Source organism: Enhydra lutris, unplaced genomic scaffold (assembly GCF_002288905.1).
Source record: "Enhydra lutris kenyoni isolate GAN:26980312 unplaced genomic scaffold, ASM228890v2 scaffoldscaffold47, whole genome shotgun sequence".
NCBI lineage: Eukaryota > Metazoa > Chordata > Mammalia > Carnivora > Mustelidae > Enhydra > Enhydra lutris.
The window spans coordinates 15,784,949-15,801,249 of NW_019154131.1; the positions used below are offsets into that span (position 1 = coordinate 15,784,949).

General features: G+C 39.0%; 1 protein-coding gene across 2 annotated transcripts in view; it reads right to left on the reverse strand.

Annotated features, from left to right (window-relative positions):
* The window catches only part of LOC111156576 (3-hydroxyacyl-CoA dehydratase 4), a 97,439-nt gene that overhangs the window by 23,064 nt on the left and 58,074 nt on the right, over window positions 1–16,301 (reverse strand). The window contains exons 1-3 of one of the 2 annotated variants that reach the window (XM_022517563.1): window positions 15,995–16,021; window positions 14,540–14,643; window positions 12,169–12,296 (exon numbers count right to left, since the gene is read on the reverse strand). In XM_022517563.1, coding sequence (XP_022373271.1) covers window positions 12,169–12,296; window positions 14,540–14,570 — 159 coding nt within the window. In that variant the 5' untranslated portion in view covers window positions 14,571–14,643; window positions 15,995–16,021. Of the gene's footprint in view, window positions 1–12,168; window positions 12,297–14,539; window positions 14,644–15,994; window positions 16,022–16,301 lie in introns of those variants that run through there. The other variant, XM_022517562.1, reaches the window with a different exon arrangement.

Sequence of the window (16,301 nt, forward strand, 5' to 3'; positions counted from 1 at the left end):
CATTATTTATTGGTTACTTTGTACAAGTTTCTGAAGATATATCATCTCTCATTTAATCTCCATGACCCTAACAAATGAATGTTATTATTTTTTGCTGCCTTTTATAAAGGGCACTGCATCTTACAAAGTGAAAATGATGGGCGCCTGGGTGGCTCAGCTAGTTGAGCATCTGCCTTCAGCTCAGATCACGATCTCAGGGTACTGGGACCGAGCCCCACATTAGGCTCCCTGCCCAGCCGGAAGTCTGCTTCTCCCTCTACCCCTCCCCACTCTTGTGCATATGCTCTCTCAAATAAGTAAATAAATAAATAAAAATTTTTTAAAAACAACAAAGTGAAAGTGCCTTGCCTACAGATCTGCAGTAAAAATCTGGACAATGTGATTCTAAATCCCTTGTTCTGAAACACTAACACATTTTCCCCTTTGTTATTTTATGTGCTATCCTTATGCCTGATATCCAGGTTATAGTCTATTGTTTCAAAAAGCCTCTCTTCAAAAGTTAAACCTTAAAACAAGAACCTCCTTCATATTCTAAATCAACACCAAAACACTTCGGAAGAACAGACTTTTTAAATTTATTCCCTTTTTATGTATAATAATCTGACCAGTTATTTGGGGCTTTACACTTGTGAGAACTTAGCACTTTGTCATTTTAAACAAATCCTAAGAGAACATGACTAATTACTAATGGTCTTTTAGTGTTTAGTGTAGCTCAAACTAGGTAGAAAACAAGTACAGTAAAAAAGGAAAAAAAACCTATTAGGCCAAATTAAAACACTGTCTTAATGTGGTCTACTGAGAAGTATAGTAACTATAAAACAAAAATACTTTGCATTTTTAGGTTCTACTTGGGAATCCTAAATTTCAAATTAAGCAGTGACTAAACCCAAGTTGTTACTTAATAAATGGCAGCTGGCACTTCAGTTATCAATTATGTAGTTATAAACTACTCCCTCTATGGAGAGAATTTCTAGAATTAAGAAGCAGAAAAAAGAAATTAAGAGAACAATCACATTTACAATTACATAGAAAAAATAACAAAATAACCAGAAATAAATTTAGCCAAGGAGATGAAAGCTCTGTACTCCAAAAACTATAAAACTCTGATGAAAGAAATTGAAGATGACATGTAAATGGAAAGATATTCCACGCTTATGGATTAGAAGAACAAATATTGTTAAAAAATGTCCACACCACCCAAAGCAATCTACCGATGTAACGCAATCCCTATCAAAATGCCAACAGCATTTTTCACAGAACTAGAATGAATAATTCTAAAATTTGTGTGGAACTACAAAAGACCTCAAATAGACAAAGCAATCTTGAGAAAGAAGGACAAAGCTGGAGTTCCTACAATCCCAGATTTTAGGATATATGACAAAGCTGTACTAATCAAAAGACAAAGCTGTATTAATCAAAACAGTATGGTACTGGCACAAAAACAGATACATAAATCAAGGGAACAGGATAGAGAGCCTAGAAATGAATCCATGCTCATATGGTCAATTAATCTATAACAAAGGAGGCAAGAATACACAATGGGGGAAAGAGAGTCTCTTCAACAGATGGTGCTGGGAAAACGGGACAGCCACATTCAAAAGAATGAAACTGGACTGCTTTCTTACACTACACACCAAAATAAACTCACAATGGGTCAAAGACCTAAACATGAGACCTGAAGCCATAAGAGTCCTAGAAGAAAATGTAGGCAATAATTTCTTTGACATCAACTATAGGAACATTTTTCTAGATAGGTCTTCTGGGTCAAGAGAATTAAAAGTGAAGTTGAACTATTGAGACCCAAATAAACTTCTGCACTGTGAAGGAAACCATCAGCAAAAAGGCAACCTACTGAGTGGGAGAAGATATCTGCCAATAGTATATATCCTATAAGGTACTAATTTCCAAAATATAGGAAGAACTTCTACAACACCAAATATACCAAATAAATTGATTAAAAATAGGCAGGGGACCTCAACAGACATTTTTCCAAGGAAGACATACAAATGGCCACAGACACATGAGAAGATGCTCCACATCACTCGTCATCAGGGAAATGCAAATCAAAACCACGAGATACCACCTCATATCAGTTAGAATGGCTAAAATAAAAAACACAGGAAATAAGTATTAATGAGGACATGGAGAAAACGGAACCTTCGTGCACTATTGGTGAAAATGCCTGTGGTGCGGTCACTGTGGAAGACAGTATGAAGGTTCCTTAAAAATTAAAAATAGAATTACCATATGACCCATTAATTCCACTACTAGATATTTACCCAAAGAAAATGAAAACACTAATTTAAAAAGATATACACACCCCTATGTTTATTGCAGCATTATTTATAATAGCCAAGGTAAGGAAGCAACCCAAGTGTCCATCCATAGAAAATGGCAAAAGATGTAGTATAATTATATATAATGGAATATTTTTAAAAATTATTTATTTAAATTCAATTTAGTTAATATAGTGTAGTATTAGTTTCAGAGGTAGAGTTTAGTGATTCATCCGTTGCATATAATACTCAATGCTCATTCCATCAAGCAACCTCCTCACCCAGCTACCCCATCCCCCCCCCAACTCTCAGTTTCGGAGGCAAACCTTAAGAGACCCTTAGGTATAGGAAACATTCCTATACCTAAGGGTCTCTTAAGGTTTGCCTCCCTTTTAAAAAAAATTTATTTTTAAATATTTTTTTAAATTTATTTGAAAAAGAGAGCGTGCACAAGCTGGGGGAGGGACAGAGGAAGAAGGAGAAGCCTGCTGAGTGGGAACCTGATGCAGCGTTTGATCCCAGGACTCTGAGATCATAACCTGAGCCAAAGTCAGCTGCTTAACCTACTGAGCCACCCAGGTGCCCCAACTCCCTGTTTTTATCTTATTTTTCCTTTCCTTCTCCTAGGTTCATCTTCTTGTTTCTTAAATTCTACATATGACTGGAATATAACTCAGCCATAAGAAAATGAGATCCTGCCATTTGCAACAGCATGAATAGACCTACAGCGTATAATGCTAAGTGAAATAAGTCAAAGAGAAAGACAAATACTGTATGATTTCACTCATATGTGGAATTTGAGAAACAAAACAAATGAACAAACAAAAAGGAGAAAAAAACAGACTCAAATACAGAGAACAAGCTGATGGTTGCACAAGGGGGAGTGGGTGGGGGCAATGGGTGAAATAAAGAGGATTAAAAGATACTTATTGTGATGGACACTGAGTAGTGTATAGAATTGCTGAAATCATTGTATACCTGAACTATAACACATGTTAATTTTGCTTCATTTAAAAAAATACAAATTAGTTTTAGCCTCAAAGACTATAATTTTACTAAAATAATAACCCAAACTATTTTGATCCTATGAACTTTTGTTGAGAACTTTAGAAACATATCCTTAATATGTTCAAAACCACCGATTACCTTCTTCTAGGAGACATAAGCATTTACATATTTCTATTTACATATATTTTTTTATTTATCATTTATCACACTGCATTCAATACTTATTGAGTGCAGTGCTCTTGGTCCTGGGAGTTGTAGCTATGAACGAGACCAAGTTCCAGCCCTTAGAGTATTTCCATCCTACTTGGGAGATACACAGTAAGCAAATTTAGAATAGTTTAGAGTTGAAGACAAATAGCCTAAATCCAAATTTTCATTTCACCATCCACAATATATGTGGCCTTGAGTCATTTATTTAGCTTTTGTGTTAAGTAATCATACTGCAGATAATAATTAGCATTAGCATTATATAGTAAACTATAAAGGATAAGGTTGTGATTGAAGATTTGAAGATTAAATGAGTTAATGCACATGAAGAATGTAGAGAACTATGTGGCATATAAAAATCCCTAAATAAATGTAAGTTATTACTAATTAAATAAATATAATTTAACATAGTGATTTACAGAAAATATATTTTTCTATATGGATCATTAAGACTATCATTGAATAAAAAAGGTTAATCTCAGCCTTTTTTACAAATTTTTAAAGGATTTTATTTATTTATTTGAGACAGAGAGATACAGAGAAAGCATAAGCAGGGGGAGACGCAGAGGGAGAGGGAGAAGCAGACTCCCTGCTGAGCCAGGAGCCCAATGTGGGGCTTGAATCCATGACACTGGGATCTTGACCTGAGCCACCCAGGTGCCCCTAATCTCAGCATCTTTAAAATTATACTATAAATACAGTTTTATAATAATCACACTAAAGAATTCCATGGATCAAATAAAAAAAAATCTTAAAAAAATCTAAAATCTTACCTACAGAGCAATTAGGTCATTCATTCCCAGGAGGCTTCAATACCGAGAACGTCAGCTTGACACAATCCCCAGTACGGTTTTTATCTAACCTGTTGGATAAACCTAAACCTGAGTACAAACCTGTTCTCAACTCAAAACTGGAGAGAAAACCCATATGACTATATGGAAAACCAGATTCTTTAATCTAGCAATGCAAAGAGGCACCTGCTTCACAGCTAAAAAGAAATTAGGGTGAAACTTGGCTGTTTTCCTTGAAGGGTTTATGTTAAGACACCCCTTGGTATTTTCTTCGTATTTGTTCTAAGAATCTAGGACTGTGAGAAATATTTGGAGTGATTTTTGGCAAGCAGACCCTTGCCTGCCCTTAGCAGAAATAGGTGATATTCATAAATATAAAAGCGGTTTTTGCAATTTGGGTTCGCAAATTAAGTTTTTGTGGGCACAGTAATCTGGGGATAGTAATTCCTAGTGTTTTGATTTATGGATTTTTCATGTTTTGTAAAATTAACACATGTGCGGCAGTGTTTCCTACAACGCAAAGGACAAATGCAGACTTTAGTCATTTTAATTCAGTTATATATGAAGTCTTTGAATTTCAAGCATTTCTCAAAAGGTAAAGGAGTAAACAGGATTACTTGGAGGGTTTCCTAAATGTACATGGGTCGAAAGTCCCCATCTAAAGGCTAGTTTTGTGGATATTTTCCCACCTCCTGGAGTTGAGAACAACCCAAGGCTATGTCAGTAAAAACCTCTTTCTCAGGCTTCTGCACAATGTTAGAACAAAGTCCTTCAAAATCAGTATATCAGGGTTGGCAGTGTTTCCACACTATAAAAACCAAGTTGTTTTTAAAAAAATAACATAAAATAGAAAATAAAAGCCTAGTTGATTTGATTACATCTACTGAAATATGAATTTCCCAATCCAACCTTTTTTCTCTTTTTTACCAAGCTAAGTATATGAGCCTTGTGGAAGGAAGGGGTTGGAGAGGAAAGATGTCTACTTTTCACCTACATTATCATGTCTTAAAATAGTTATGTGTGGGACGCCTGGGTGGCTCAGTTGGTTGGATGACTGCCTTCAGCTCAGGTCATGATCCGGGAGTCCCGGGATCGAGTCCCGCATCGGGCTCCTAGCTCCATGGGGTGTCTGCTTCTCCCTCTGACCTTCTCGCTCATGCTCTCTCTCACTGTCTCTCTCTCAAATAAATAAACAAAATATTTAAAAAAAAAATAGTTATGTGTTTGGGACCTAAATTACCTTCCCATTTTATAAATTAAAACATAGAAAATTTGTTATATTTCTTTATATGATTTTAGTGGACATGTAATTATTTCCAAAAACGGATGTCTATAAGCAACTATTATGTTATCATCTTTGCCTTTTCCCCCTAAAGTAGATTTAAAAAAAATACATAACATTTATTACTGTTTATTGTTATCTTATTGTACATTGTGTATTTTGAAAATACATAAAAATTTTTTATTGTTACATTATTTTAGTCTTACTGTCAATTGTGTGTAATTTTAGGAATTCATAAAGACTTTTCTCTGTCAAAATAAAGATGTGTGTACAAAACACCTAAAAATGCACAGAACGAGACACAGAAAACACACAGACCTCCTGTACACGTACCACCACCATCTGATACATGGCTCAATTAGCTCAATTTTCCTACTGCTTTTTGCAATTACTTATCTTGACATTTTATAAGGCCAGTTTCCAAAATGAAAATTCAGTCATGCCTCAGTCTCACAACAGTAATGGCAAAATAACATCACAAATACACGGACGTGTTTTTTGGCCCACTGAATGCAGCCGGGCACCAAGCATTTTTCAAGAAACTGTGTGCACTCAGCTAGGATTACTAAGTAGCTTAGCCACATTCTTAACTATGCTTTCTTCACTTAAAAATGGGGAAACAGGAAAACCAAGAAAGGTTACACAATCTTAGAGTTTTGTTTGGTTATTTTAAAACAGAGGCCTTGGAGTCACCCCATAATTCTTCTAACTGTTGGCAGAACTCAAAGGAAGGGGGTAGAAAATGAAACTTTGAACATGAGGATATGGGTTTTTCAAAGCTCTTTCCAGCACTGGCTCCTTTTGGAAAACTACACAGAAGATAGGAAATGAGTAATCCAAATAGAGTACAGATAAAAATCGCAAAGAGATTAAAAAAAAAAAGAAAAGAAGCCAAACAATCACAACAAAAATTAATAGTAGCCCATGATGAAAATGGTAGCCATCTTCCCTGATGTGGTGAATCCCTTTCCTGTTATCCCTGACAACAAAAAAGACTTAAAAATCACTTGAGCCCCATTAACAGTAGGCACTACAAACTCACTTTGAATAAAAAAGATTCAGTGTGGGCTGCCTGGGTGGCTCAGTCCTTAAGCATCTGCCTTGGGCTCAGGTCCTAATCCTGGGTCCTGGGATCAAGTCCCACATTGGGCTCCCTGCTGGGTGGGAAGCCTACTTCTCCCTCTCCCACTCCCCCTGATTGTGTTCCCTCTCTTGCTGTGTCTCTGTCAAATAAATAAATAAAATCTTAAAAAAATTAAAGAAGATTCAACATATATTTGCCATTATTATTTTAAATTACCAAACCAGGATATAGTTTGATTACAGTGATCATAGTTCTATAAAGCACTACATTAATATGATTAAAATCACATTTAAATACTCCGGAACTTCTGGAACTCCAAGAAATCAGATTTCTAAGTTGTATAATAATTTCTATTACTGGACAAGCCTACATAATTTTGGAAATAAAAAAGGTGCACATTTTATAGGCATCATTAAGGTGTTCTATTTTCTTTCCTCCAAGTCTACCTGTCCCATTTCTCACTTGCATTCCTCACACTGTCAATAACTAAAATAACACTACTCTTAATTTTGAAAATGCTGTTTTACTATGAAACTATTATTCACCAATGTAGCTTAAAGAAGTAAAAAGTCCAGGGGTGCCTGAGTGACTCTGTTGGTTAAGCTTCTGACTGCAGCTCAGGTCATGATCTCAGGGTCCTGGGATCGAGCAGCCTGTCAGGATCTTCACTCAGTGGGGAGTCTACTTGTCCCTCTGTCCCTCCCCACTCGTGTTTTCTCTCTCAAATAAATATCTTTCACACTCTCTCAAATAAATAAAAATCTTAAAAAAAAAAAAAAAGTCCAAAAAGGTATTAGCGAAAGAAAACATGCTTAGACTTTCAATGAATTTGGTCATATTCGAGGCAAAATAATTCCATATGATGGACTACAGCTTTCATTTAACTGGGTAGTTCATTCTGTTCTTTAGAATTAGCATGAAGTTGTTAATAAGGAATAAATATCAATAAATCTTGTTCCCAAGTAATATGCTTTTTTTTTTTTTTTAAAGATTTTATTTATTTATTTGACAGACAGAGATTACAAGTAGGCAGAGAGGCAGAGAGAGAAGGAAGCAGGCTCCCTGCTGAGCAGAGAGCCCGATGTGGGGCTTGATCCCAGGACCCTGGGATCATGACCTGAGCTGAAGGCAGAGGCTTTAACCCACTGAGCCACCCAGGCGCCCCTAATGCTAAGTTCTTAATAGGCTCCTTAGGATTATATTCCTATTTCCATCTTTAAACTTTCATGGTATTTTAAACAGATTTTAGTATAAGAATCTGTGTCACTCTAATCAACAAAAATTTAAGGCATATGTTTATCCTAAATACTTTGCTAGATGTTAGCAGTAAATGCAGATTCTGACAAATTATTTTCACAATGCCAATTTGTCAAATTTAGTTATTTCCATTTTTCCAATTTATTTTGCAAATAGTTAAAGTTATCCTCACAGAAATCCCTTTTTCTGCATATTTCAAACTCATGTTCACATAGTCACCTAACTTATCTCTCTTCATATGGAAAATAGCATTTTTTTTTCTTGCCTTACCAGCAATGATTTCTTGTATTGAGTCTCCACCCGTGAATTTCTCATCTTCCTTCAACCTGCCTTTACTTATTTATTTAGATTTATTTATTTGTTTGACAGAGAGAGGAAAAGACAGCACAAGCAGAGGGAGAGGGAGAGGGAGAGGAAGAAGCAGGCTTCCCACTGATCAGGAAGCCTGATGCGGGGCTTGATCCCAGGATCCTGAGATCATGAGCTGAGCCAAAGGCAGTTGCCTAACCAACTGCACTACTCAGGCACCACCCTTCAACCTGGCTTTAAAAAAGGAATATGGTGGGCGTGCCTGGATGGCTCAATAGGTTAAGTGTCCTTTGCCGGCTCAATAGGTTAAGTGTCCTTTGCCTTAGGTCATGATCTCCGGGTCCTGGGATTACCCAGGGTCCTGGGATCAAGCCCTGTATCAGGCTTCCTGCTTAGTGGGGAGTCTGCTTCTCCCTCTCCCTGTCTCTGTGCCCCTCTCCCCTCACCCCCAAATTAGTGTGGCCTCTCACTCTCTCTCTTAAATAAAATCTTAAAAAAAAAAAAAAAAGAAAAGAAAAAGGAACATGGTCATCTAGGGCTAAAGACCTGGTACAGGAAACAAATAATAGCTAAAATAATAGCAATAGCTTCCAGATATTGTATTCTAACTAAGCACTAGGAACTTATCCCACCCATTTTTTTCCAGTTACTCCATGAGGTAAGTGTTATTTTCACATCACATGAGAAAATGAGGTTCAGAACAATTTCCATGTTTAAATGGAAATTGTTTAAATTCATACAACTAGTTTCTACTCCTGAAACTATTACACTATCTGTTAACTAACCAGAATTTAAATAAAAATTTGAAATAAAAAAATAAATTCATACAACTAATAAGAGCTAGAACTGGGATTTGAATCCAGGTCTGTAGGAGTCCCAAGTCTATGATTAGATGTATATTAGATATACTAGATAAACATGAATGGTCTCTCCTTTGCATTTGTATTCAGTAAAAATTGGCAAAAAGAACAAGAAATGGCTGAATATTCTATTCTTTGGATATTGGTGAAGGAAACTTTTTGGGAGCGATTATTTACTTTTTTTTTTTTCTTTTAAGATTTTATATATTTGAGAGAGAGGACATGGGGGTTGGGGGAGAAGCAGGCTCCCTGCCAAGCAAGGAGCCCAATGCAAGGCTCCATCCCAGGACAGGACACTGGGATCATGATCTGAGCTGTAAAGGCATATGCTTAACTGACTGAGCCACCCAGTGCCCCTGGGCCGTTTACTATTGACCAGATATTTTGTGTGGTGTCTTTTCCCTGAAACAGCTCAATGGCTATGGATCTGACCCCACAGTGTAGCTAGAGAAGCCAGGAGTCAAACCGAAGTCTGAATGACTCCAATCCTATGACTCTCCTCTGTCCTCCAGTGCCCAGGACAGTGGCACAGGTAGAGTGGCAAGTGGCTCTGAAATCCAACTCTTTTTTTTTTTTTTTTAAAGATTTTATTTATTTATTCGACAGAGAGAAATCACAAGTAGGCAGAAAGGCAGGCAGAGAGAGAGAGAAGATGAAGCAGGCTCCCCACCAAGGAGAGAGCCCGATGCGGGGCTAGATCCCAGGACCCTGGGATCATGACCTGAGCCGAAGGCAGAGGCTTTAACCCTCTGAGCCACCCAGGTGCCCCTGAAATCCAACTCTTAAGAGAAGATCACCTCCATGCTTCCCAAAGCAACAGCCTCGTTGCCTTGAATGTTTCCAACTGCCTAGTCTAATGGTGCAATGTCTTGGAGTAAGGTCATTTTTTTCATAGAATTCTTATCAGTGACTTGAGTTGCAATTTTTCAGGGATTTGCTTTTCAACTGCTCACTTTAAGTCAAGAGAGCCTGAAATAGTATAAAGTATAAAACAGATTCTATAGGGGCGCCTGAGTGGCTCAGTGGGTTAAGCCTCTGCCTTCAGCTCAGGTCATGATCTCGGGTCCTGGGATTGAGCCCCGCATCGGGCTCTCTGCTCAGCGGGGAGCCTGCTTCCCCCTCTCTCTCTGCCTGCCTCTCTGCCTACTTGTGATCTGTCAAATAAATAAAAAAATAAAATTAAATTAAAAAACAGATTCTATAATACTGGTAAGTGATTAAAATCTCCCTGCAGAACCAAGCTCATGAAGAATTATCATTAAAATGTCCATACTATCCAAAGCAGACTACAGACTCAAAGCAAACCCTGTAAAAATACCATAAGCATTTTCACAGAACTAGAACAAATAATCCTAAAATTTGTACAGAACCACAAAAGACCTTGAATAGACAAAGAAGTCTTGAGAGAAAACCACACAGTGGAGGAATTGCAATCCCAGATTTCAAGATAATATGACAAAGTTGAAGTAATCAAAACAGCATGGTACTGGCACAAAAAAAGACAAATAGATCAAAGGAACGGAACAGAGAGCCCAGAAATAAACCCATGATTATATGGTTAATTAATCTTCAACAAAGGAGGCAATAATGTCCAATGGGGAAAAGACAGTCTCTTCAACAAATGGTATTGAGAAAAATGGGACAGCTACACGTGAAAGAAAGAAACTGGGCCATTTTCTTACAACATACACAAAAACAGATTCAAAATGGATTAAAGACCTAAATGTGAGACCTAAAACCATTAAACTCCTAAAAGAAAACATGGGCAGTAATCTCTTGGACATAAGCCTTAGCAACATATTTATGCATATGTCTCCGCAGGCAAGAGAAACAAAAGCAAAATTAACCCACTGGGACTACACCAAAATTAAAAGCCTTTGCACAGCAAATGAAACCATCGGCAAAACAAAAAGGCTACCTACTGAGTGGGAGAATGTATCTGAATGAGAAATATCTGGTAAGGGGTTACTATCCAAATATACATGAAGCACTTATACAACATCAGAAAAACAAACAATCCAATTAAAAACTGGGCAGAAGAACTGAACAGACATTTTTTCAGAGAAAACATACAGATGGCCTACAGGCTCATGAAAAGATGCTCTAATCATCAGGGAAATGCAAATCAAAACCACAATGAGATACCTCCTCATACTTGGCAGTGTCTAGAATCAAAGAGACAAGAAACAAGAAGTGTTGGCAAGGATGAAGAGAAAAGGCAACTGGTGGGAATGTAAATTAATGCAGCCACTGGAGAAAACAGTATGGAATTTCCTTCAAAAATTAAAAATAGAAATACAATATAATCCAGTAACTCCACTACTGGGTATTTACCCACAGAAAACAAAAACACTAATTTGAAAACATATGCACCCCTGTGTTTACTGCAATATTGCTATTGTTCATAGGCATTATTTCTAACAGCCAAGTTATAGAAGCAACCCCAAGTGTCCACCCATAGGTGAATGGATAAAGATGTGGTGCGTGTGCACACACACAAACGAATATTACTCAGCCATGAGAAGGAATGAGATCTTGCCATTGATAAGAACATGGATGGATCTAGAGGGTATTATGCTAAGTGAAATAAGTTAGAAAGACAAAGACCACATAATTTGACTTATTTGTAGCACCTAAAAAACAAATGAATGAACAAACAAAAAATAAATAAATAAATAAAGGGCCCAAACAGATTTCTTAATACAGGGAACTAACTGATGGTTGCCAGAGGAGGGGTATTTGGGGGGATGGGCAAAACAGATAAAGGAGATTAAGAGGTACAAATGTCCAGTTTTAAAATAAGTCACAGGAATGAAAAGTACAGCATAGAGAATATAGTCAATAATATCATGTGTATTTTTTTTCAAGATTGACTTATTTGACAGAGAGAGCACACACACAGGTGGGAGGGGAAGGCGGGGAGAGAGAGGGAACATGAAGCAGACTCCGTGTGGAGTGAGGAGCCCGACACAGGGCTCCATCTCACAACCCTAAGATCACAACCTGAGCCGACACCAAGAGTTGGCTGCTTAACTGGCTGCGCCACCCAGGAGCCCCCAGTGATAGATCGTGAACAAAACAAAACCAAACCTACCTGCAGAAACCTGGGAAAGAGATGGTTTGGTTCAATGCCAACATATATGTGCAGCAACTCCAGGAGGGAAATGGACTGGCAAAGACGCATCACAAGACCAATAGCGTAGAAAGTGTCAACCATGGAATCTGTGTCCAGGAATTAGAAACAGATACAATAAGGTAAAAGCTAGGTCACAACCCACATCTATGCAGCACTTTGAAATAAAAATTGTGATTATTTACTTCTTTTCTCATTGTACATGTGAGAAATTTCCTAACAGCTACTAAATTACTAATACCATGCAACCAAACAAAGTACTTCCTATTGTAGTATATCTTAATTGCTCCTCTGCTAAAAAAGCAGCAAAATTTTGAAAAAGAAGGCCCATGGACAAGCTGTAGTATTTACTCTCCATATATATAATTCCCAATATGTTATAAAGCAATTCCCAAATAAAAGTAACCTGGTAGAATCTAAACCATCAACTGTAAACAGGTTGGAGGTAAACTTACTGAAGAAGCTGGTGTGCTCACACCTTTTTCATTGACAAGAAAATGACAAAGATGAGAAAAATAGGATACTAGAGAAGCTTTATGGAAAGGACATTCATAATGATGTCATGCTTAATAACATCTTATTTGTGTCCTATATGTGTTTGGTTTGGGCTTTCTAAAACTTTATTAGAACCTGGGCCTCTGGTGGGGACTTTTGAAGTCTGCACTGCAGAGAGCCCACACTGCATTTGGAAAAAAACGAAATAGGAGAAACAACTATTCCTCTAAATAGGATGTATTTGTTGGCTTAAATTTTAAAAGGAAATCCTACCATGTTAAGAAACATCTAGGGAAGAGTTGGCTGTCTTTATTGCCCAGTGATCATTCACATGATGGTAACTTATGGAGAACTAAGGGTTTCTCTTCTCAACAGCTCTATAAGGTGAGCACTATTATCATCATTCCCATTTCATAGATGGTCCCTGAGGGACGGAAGTCCATGCTCTCATCCACTGCCCCACACTTGCTATAAAAGAGCACTTCCCATTACACAGCTCTGGGATGGAGAAGGTAGCAGCTGTTACTCTTCAGGTGATTAGACTGCTACTAAGCTATTTAATTTATACATTGACTCAGGAATTATACTGAACTCCTACTTAGCTGTTTTCAGTCTGCTTTCCATATGAATGGTTGTGTTACTTTAATAAGAGGCTTCTCTAATTTTAACAGTAGGATAATAATTAAGAAATAAATATACTGCCAACTAAAGCAATTTTTCCCACTGGAAAGGCCAGGCAGGATAAGGAGGAGTTCATTGCTTGTAACTCTTGGCGTGAATGACTTGTAATATGCCCACAACGCCCCAGCTAATTTTCAAGGCCTAGAAGCGTTGACTTTTCCCCCTATAAACATACAGGAAGTTTTCCCACCGCTCATGTTTTCACCTGATTGAAGACTCCCAACATTCATAGTTGGAATTCAAGCCTTAGGTTGTGTCTTTGGAGGTTGCTGAAGGCAAGACTTTAACTGCAGATTCACAGTAAGAAAAAGCAACCAAAGATAGTTATGGCACCTCAGAATCAGATGTATTTCCTTATGATACAGAAGTCTGAATTGATGAGCAGAGCATGGTTTTTCTCGGGTACATTCTATGTGTTTGTTTCTAGCTGAAACCAGCAGTTGCTCAAACTGTCAAGCCACCCAACAGTTGTAAACTGTGATGACACTTACCCATGTGGGGATGGAACATGAAAAGAATGTTATTTTGACAGTCACTTAGTGATTCATTTCTTAAAAATTGAAATGCTGGTTAAAATCTTTACTTTTTAGAAAACTGGAGGAAACATGACTTTACCAACTCCCATATGGATGGTGAGTCATCTAGAAGGTGTGTCATTTACTTAGGGACACATTACTTCTTAAGGGGACCATACAGTTTGTCTTTTACTTATTAGTAGTCTCTAGTTATGTTAAGCCTGGGGAATAAAAAGACAAGGAAAGAATCTGGTTAATTCCTGAGTTCTCTGGGCAAAAGGTTATACTGACATTTACAGATTTCCTCAAAACCCAACACATATGAAAAGGTTTGCTGCAGAACCAAAAAGGAAGAGTCAGATGGCACCACCCCAATGCCATGTCTGTGTTTTCGGAGCAAACTGCCTAGTCAGAGGGAAGCCAAGTCCCTCCCCCCTCAACTCACCTGCCCCCTTTCTCCAAAAAGGTTTTAGTTTTTGCAATGAGCAAGAAGAATGGTTACTGAAAAATATGGCTACTAAATCTTAGAGCAGTGAAGGATATTCGGTGAAGTTCGCAGAAGTTGAGAAATTAACATAAGCAGGACTAGGTGAAAACAAGTATTGAATGTTAAAAATCCAAAATGATTTCTGGAGTTTTACCTTCTCCAAATGAAAAGAATCGGACTGTCATATTGGTAAATATCCATGAGTGGCCACAGAATTGGATTAAGTAGTAGATGAAAAGATAGGTATTCTTCCTATACCTATAAATAAAGGAAAATACCATTAAGTACTTCCTTCATAATAATCTTTTCAGCATTACGCACAAATCTTTTAACTAACCTGCTGGCCCACCTAAGCAAGCAAGAGAAAACCATTCCGTATCAGAGTCTTTTATTCAGATTTTGAAAGGACCTACAGCATACATTATCTGCTAAAAGGAGTATCCTGAGTTTGCTTAAAGTCAAAGATGGCTCTATTTCAAAATTCACTTTTAGCTTTGAGAAAGTTCTAACCTTGTTTTCACGAAGGGCTAAAACATTGCAAAGATGGCTTTGAATACTTAAAAAAAAAAAAAAAGATGGTGAGGGCTCACTTGACATGCTCAATGTGTTCCTGCAACTCAGTCTGCAAAGTGCAAAACCTGAGATCACGGTTACAAGAGGGGAGTAGTGGTGGTGGCATTTCCCAGTGGTGGGTGATTCAGTAGTTGGCCATACCTGACTTGTGAATGCATTCTCTGATGGGGGGTGGTGTGTGTAGTACGTTGCCACTGCCCATTATATTTACAAGGGCAGACGTTTCCTTCCCCAGACACACACAGAAAACAGTTTAGTGGCTCAGGCCAGAAAAGGGAAGTCAAGCCGGGTTTAAAACTGGGTTGCTGGGGAGACGACTCAGGAATGATTGACAGATACACAATTTGAGGTAGTTAGGGAAAACACTGTTTGAAATGTGCCTTGGGGGTTCAGAAGGGTGGTGGGAGGGGCCCTGCCAGTATAGACAAGGATTTCTTCTAGTTGGAGACGCGAAACCTCTGAGAAATAAGGCAAATAAGCAGGAAGCAGATCCAGTGTAGCTTGATGACAGGCACCCTACAGATCACGCGAACCACTAAGAGGAGCTGGCGTAAGGAGGCCTTTCTTAAACCTGCACCAGAATAACCTGGCGTTGGTTAAACACACAGCCCCAAGTCCCCTGAACAGAGCTCTGGAATCTACACATGCAACAGTTGTTTCTGCACCTGGCAGGTCTGAAACCCACCCTGGGACAGCGGGTCCGACAAAGTCAATCGAAGGACTCCTGGTGGCCAGAGGGGGAAGGAAAGCAGGACTGACTGGTAGAGGGCGCACAAAAGGGGTGGCAGGGTAGCCTGTCCTTCCCATTTCCTAGCCTGTAGATGGGGGTAATAACAGAGCCTTCCTCCTAGAATTGCAGAGAGAACTGAAAACTAATGCCTGTTTAGAGTTCAAGAGCGCACTGGGCTCAGGGTTGCGCCGCGCTGTGCTGCCCGCGCAGCAGCCCGCGGGCGTCGGGGGGGGGGGGGGGGGCCCCCCCCCCCTGGCGCCTCACCCACCTCACCCCTCGCCTCCCGCCACGGGCCGGGCGCCCTACCTGGGCTGCAGCCAGGCGGGTAGTGCCATTGGGTTTCGTGGGCCGCTGCAGGGCCCTCCAGCGCCTTCAGGGAAGGAGCAGCTGCCGGGGAGCACGGGAGGGGCGGCCCCCGAGGCCAACCCCCGGCCGGGAAAGGCGGGGCCTCTCCCCACTCAGAAAGAAAAAAAACAAAAACAAACAAACAAAAAAAAAAAACCAAAAAAAACCCTAAGGTCGTGCTGTGGGAACTAGATGAAAGCCAAGTTCCTGAAGTTCCTGGTGGGGCGAGAGCGCGCTGCACCACGAATGCCGGACCGGGGCGCGGCAC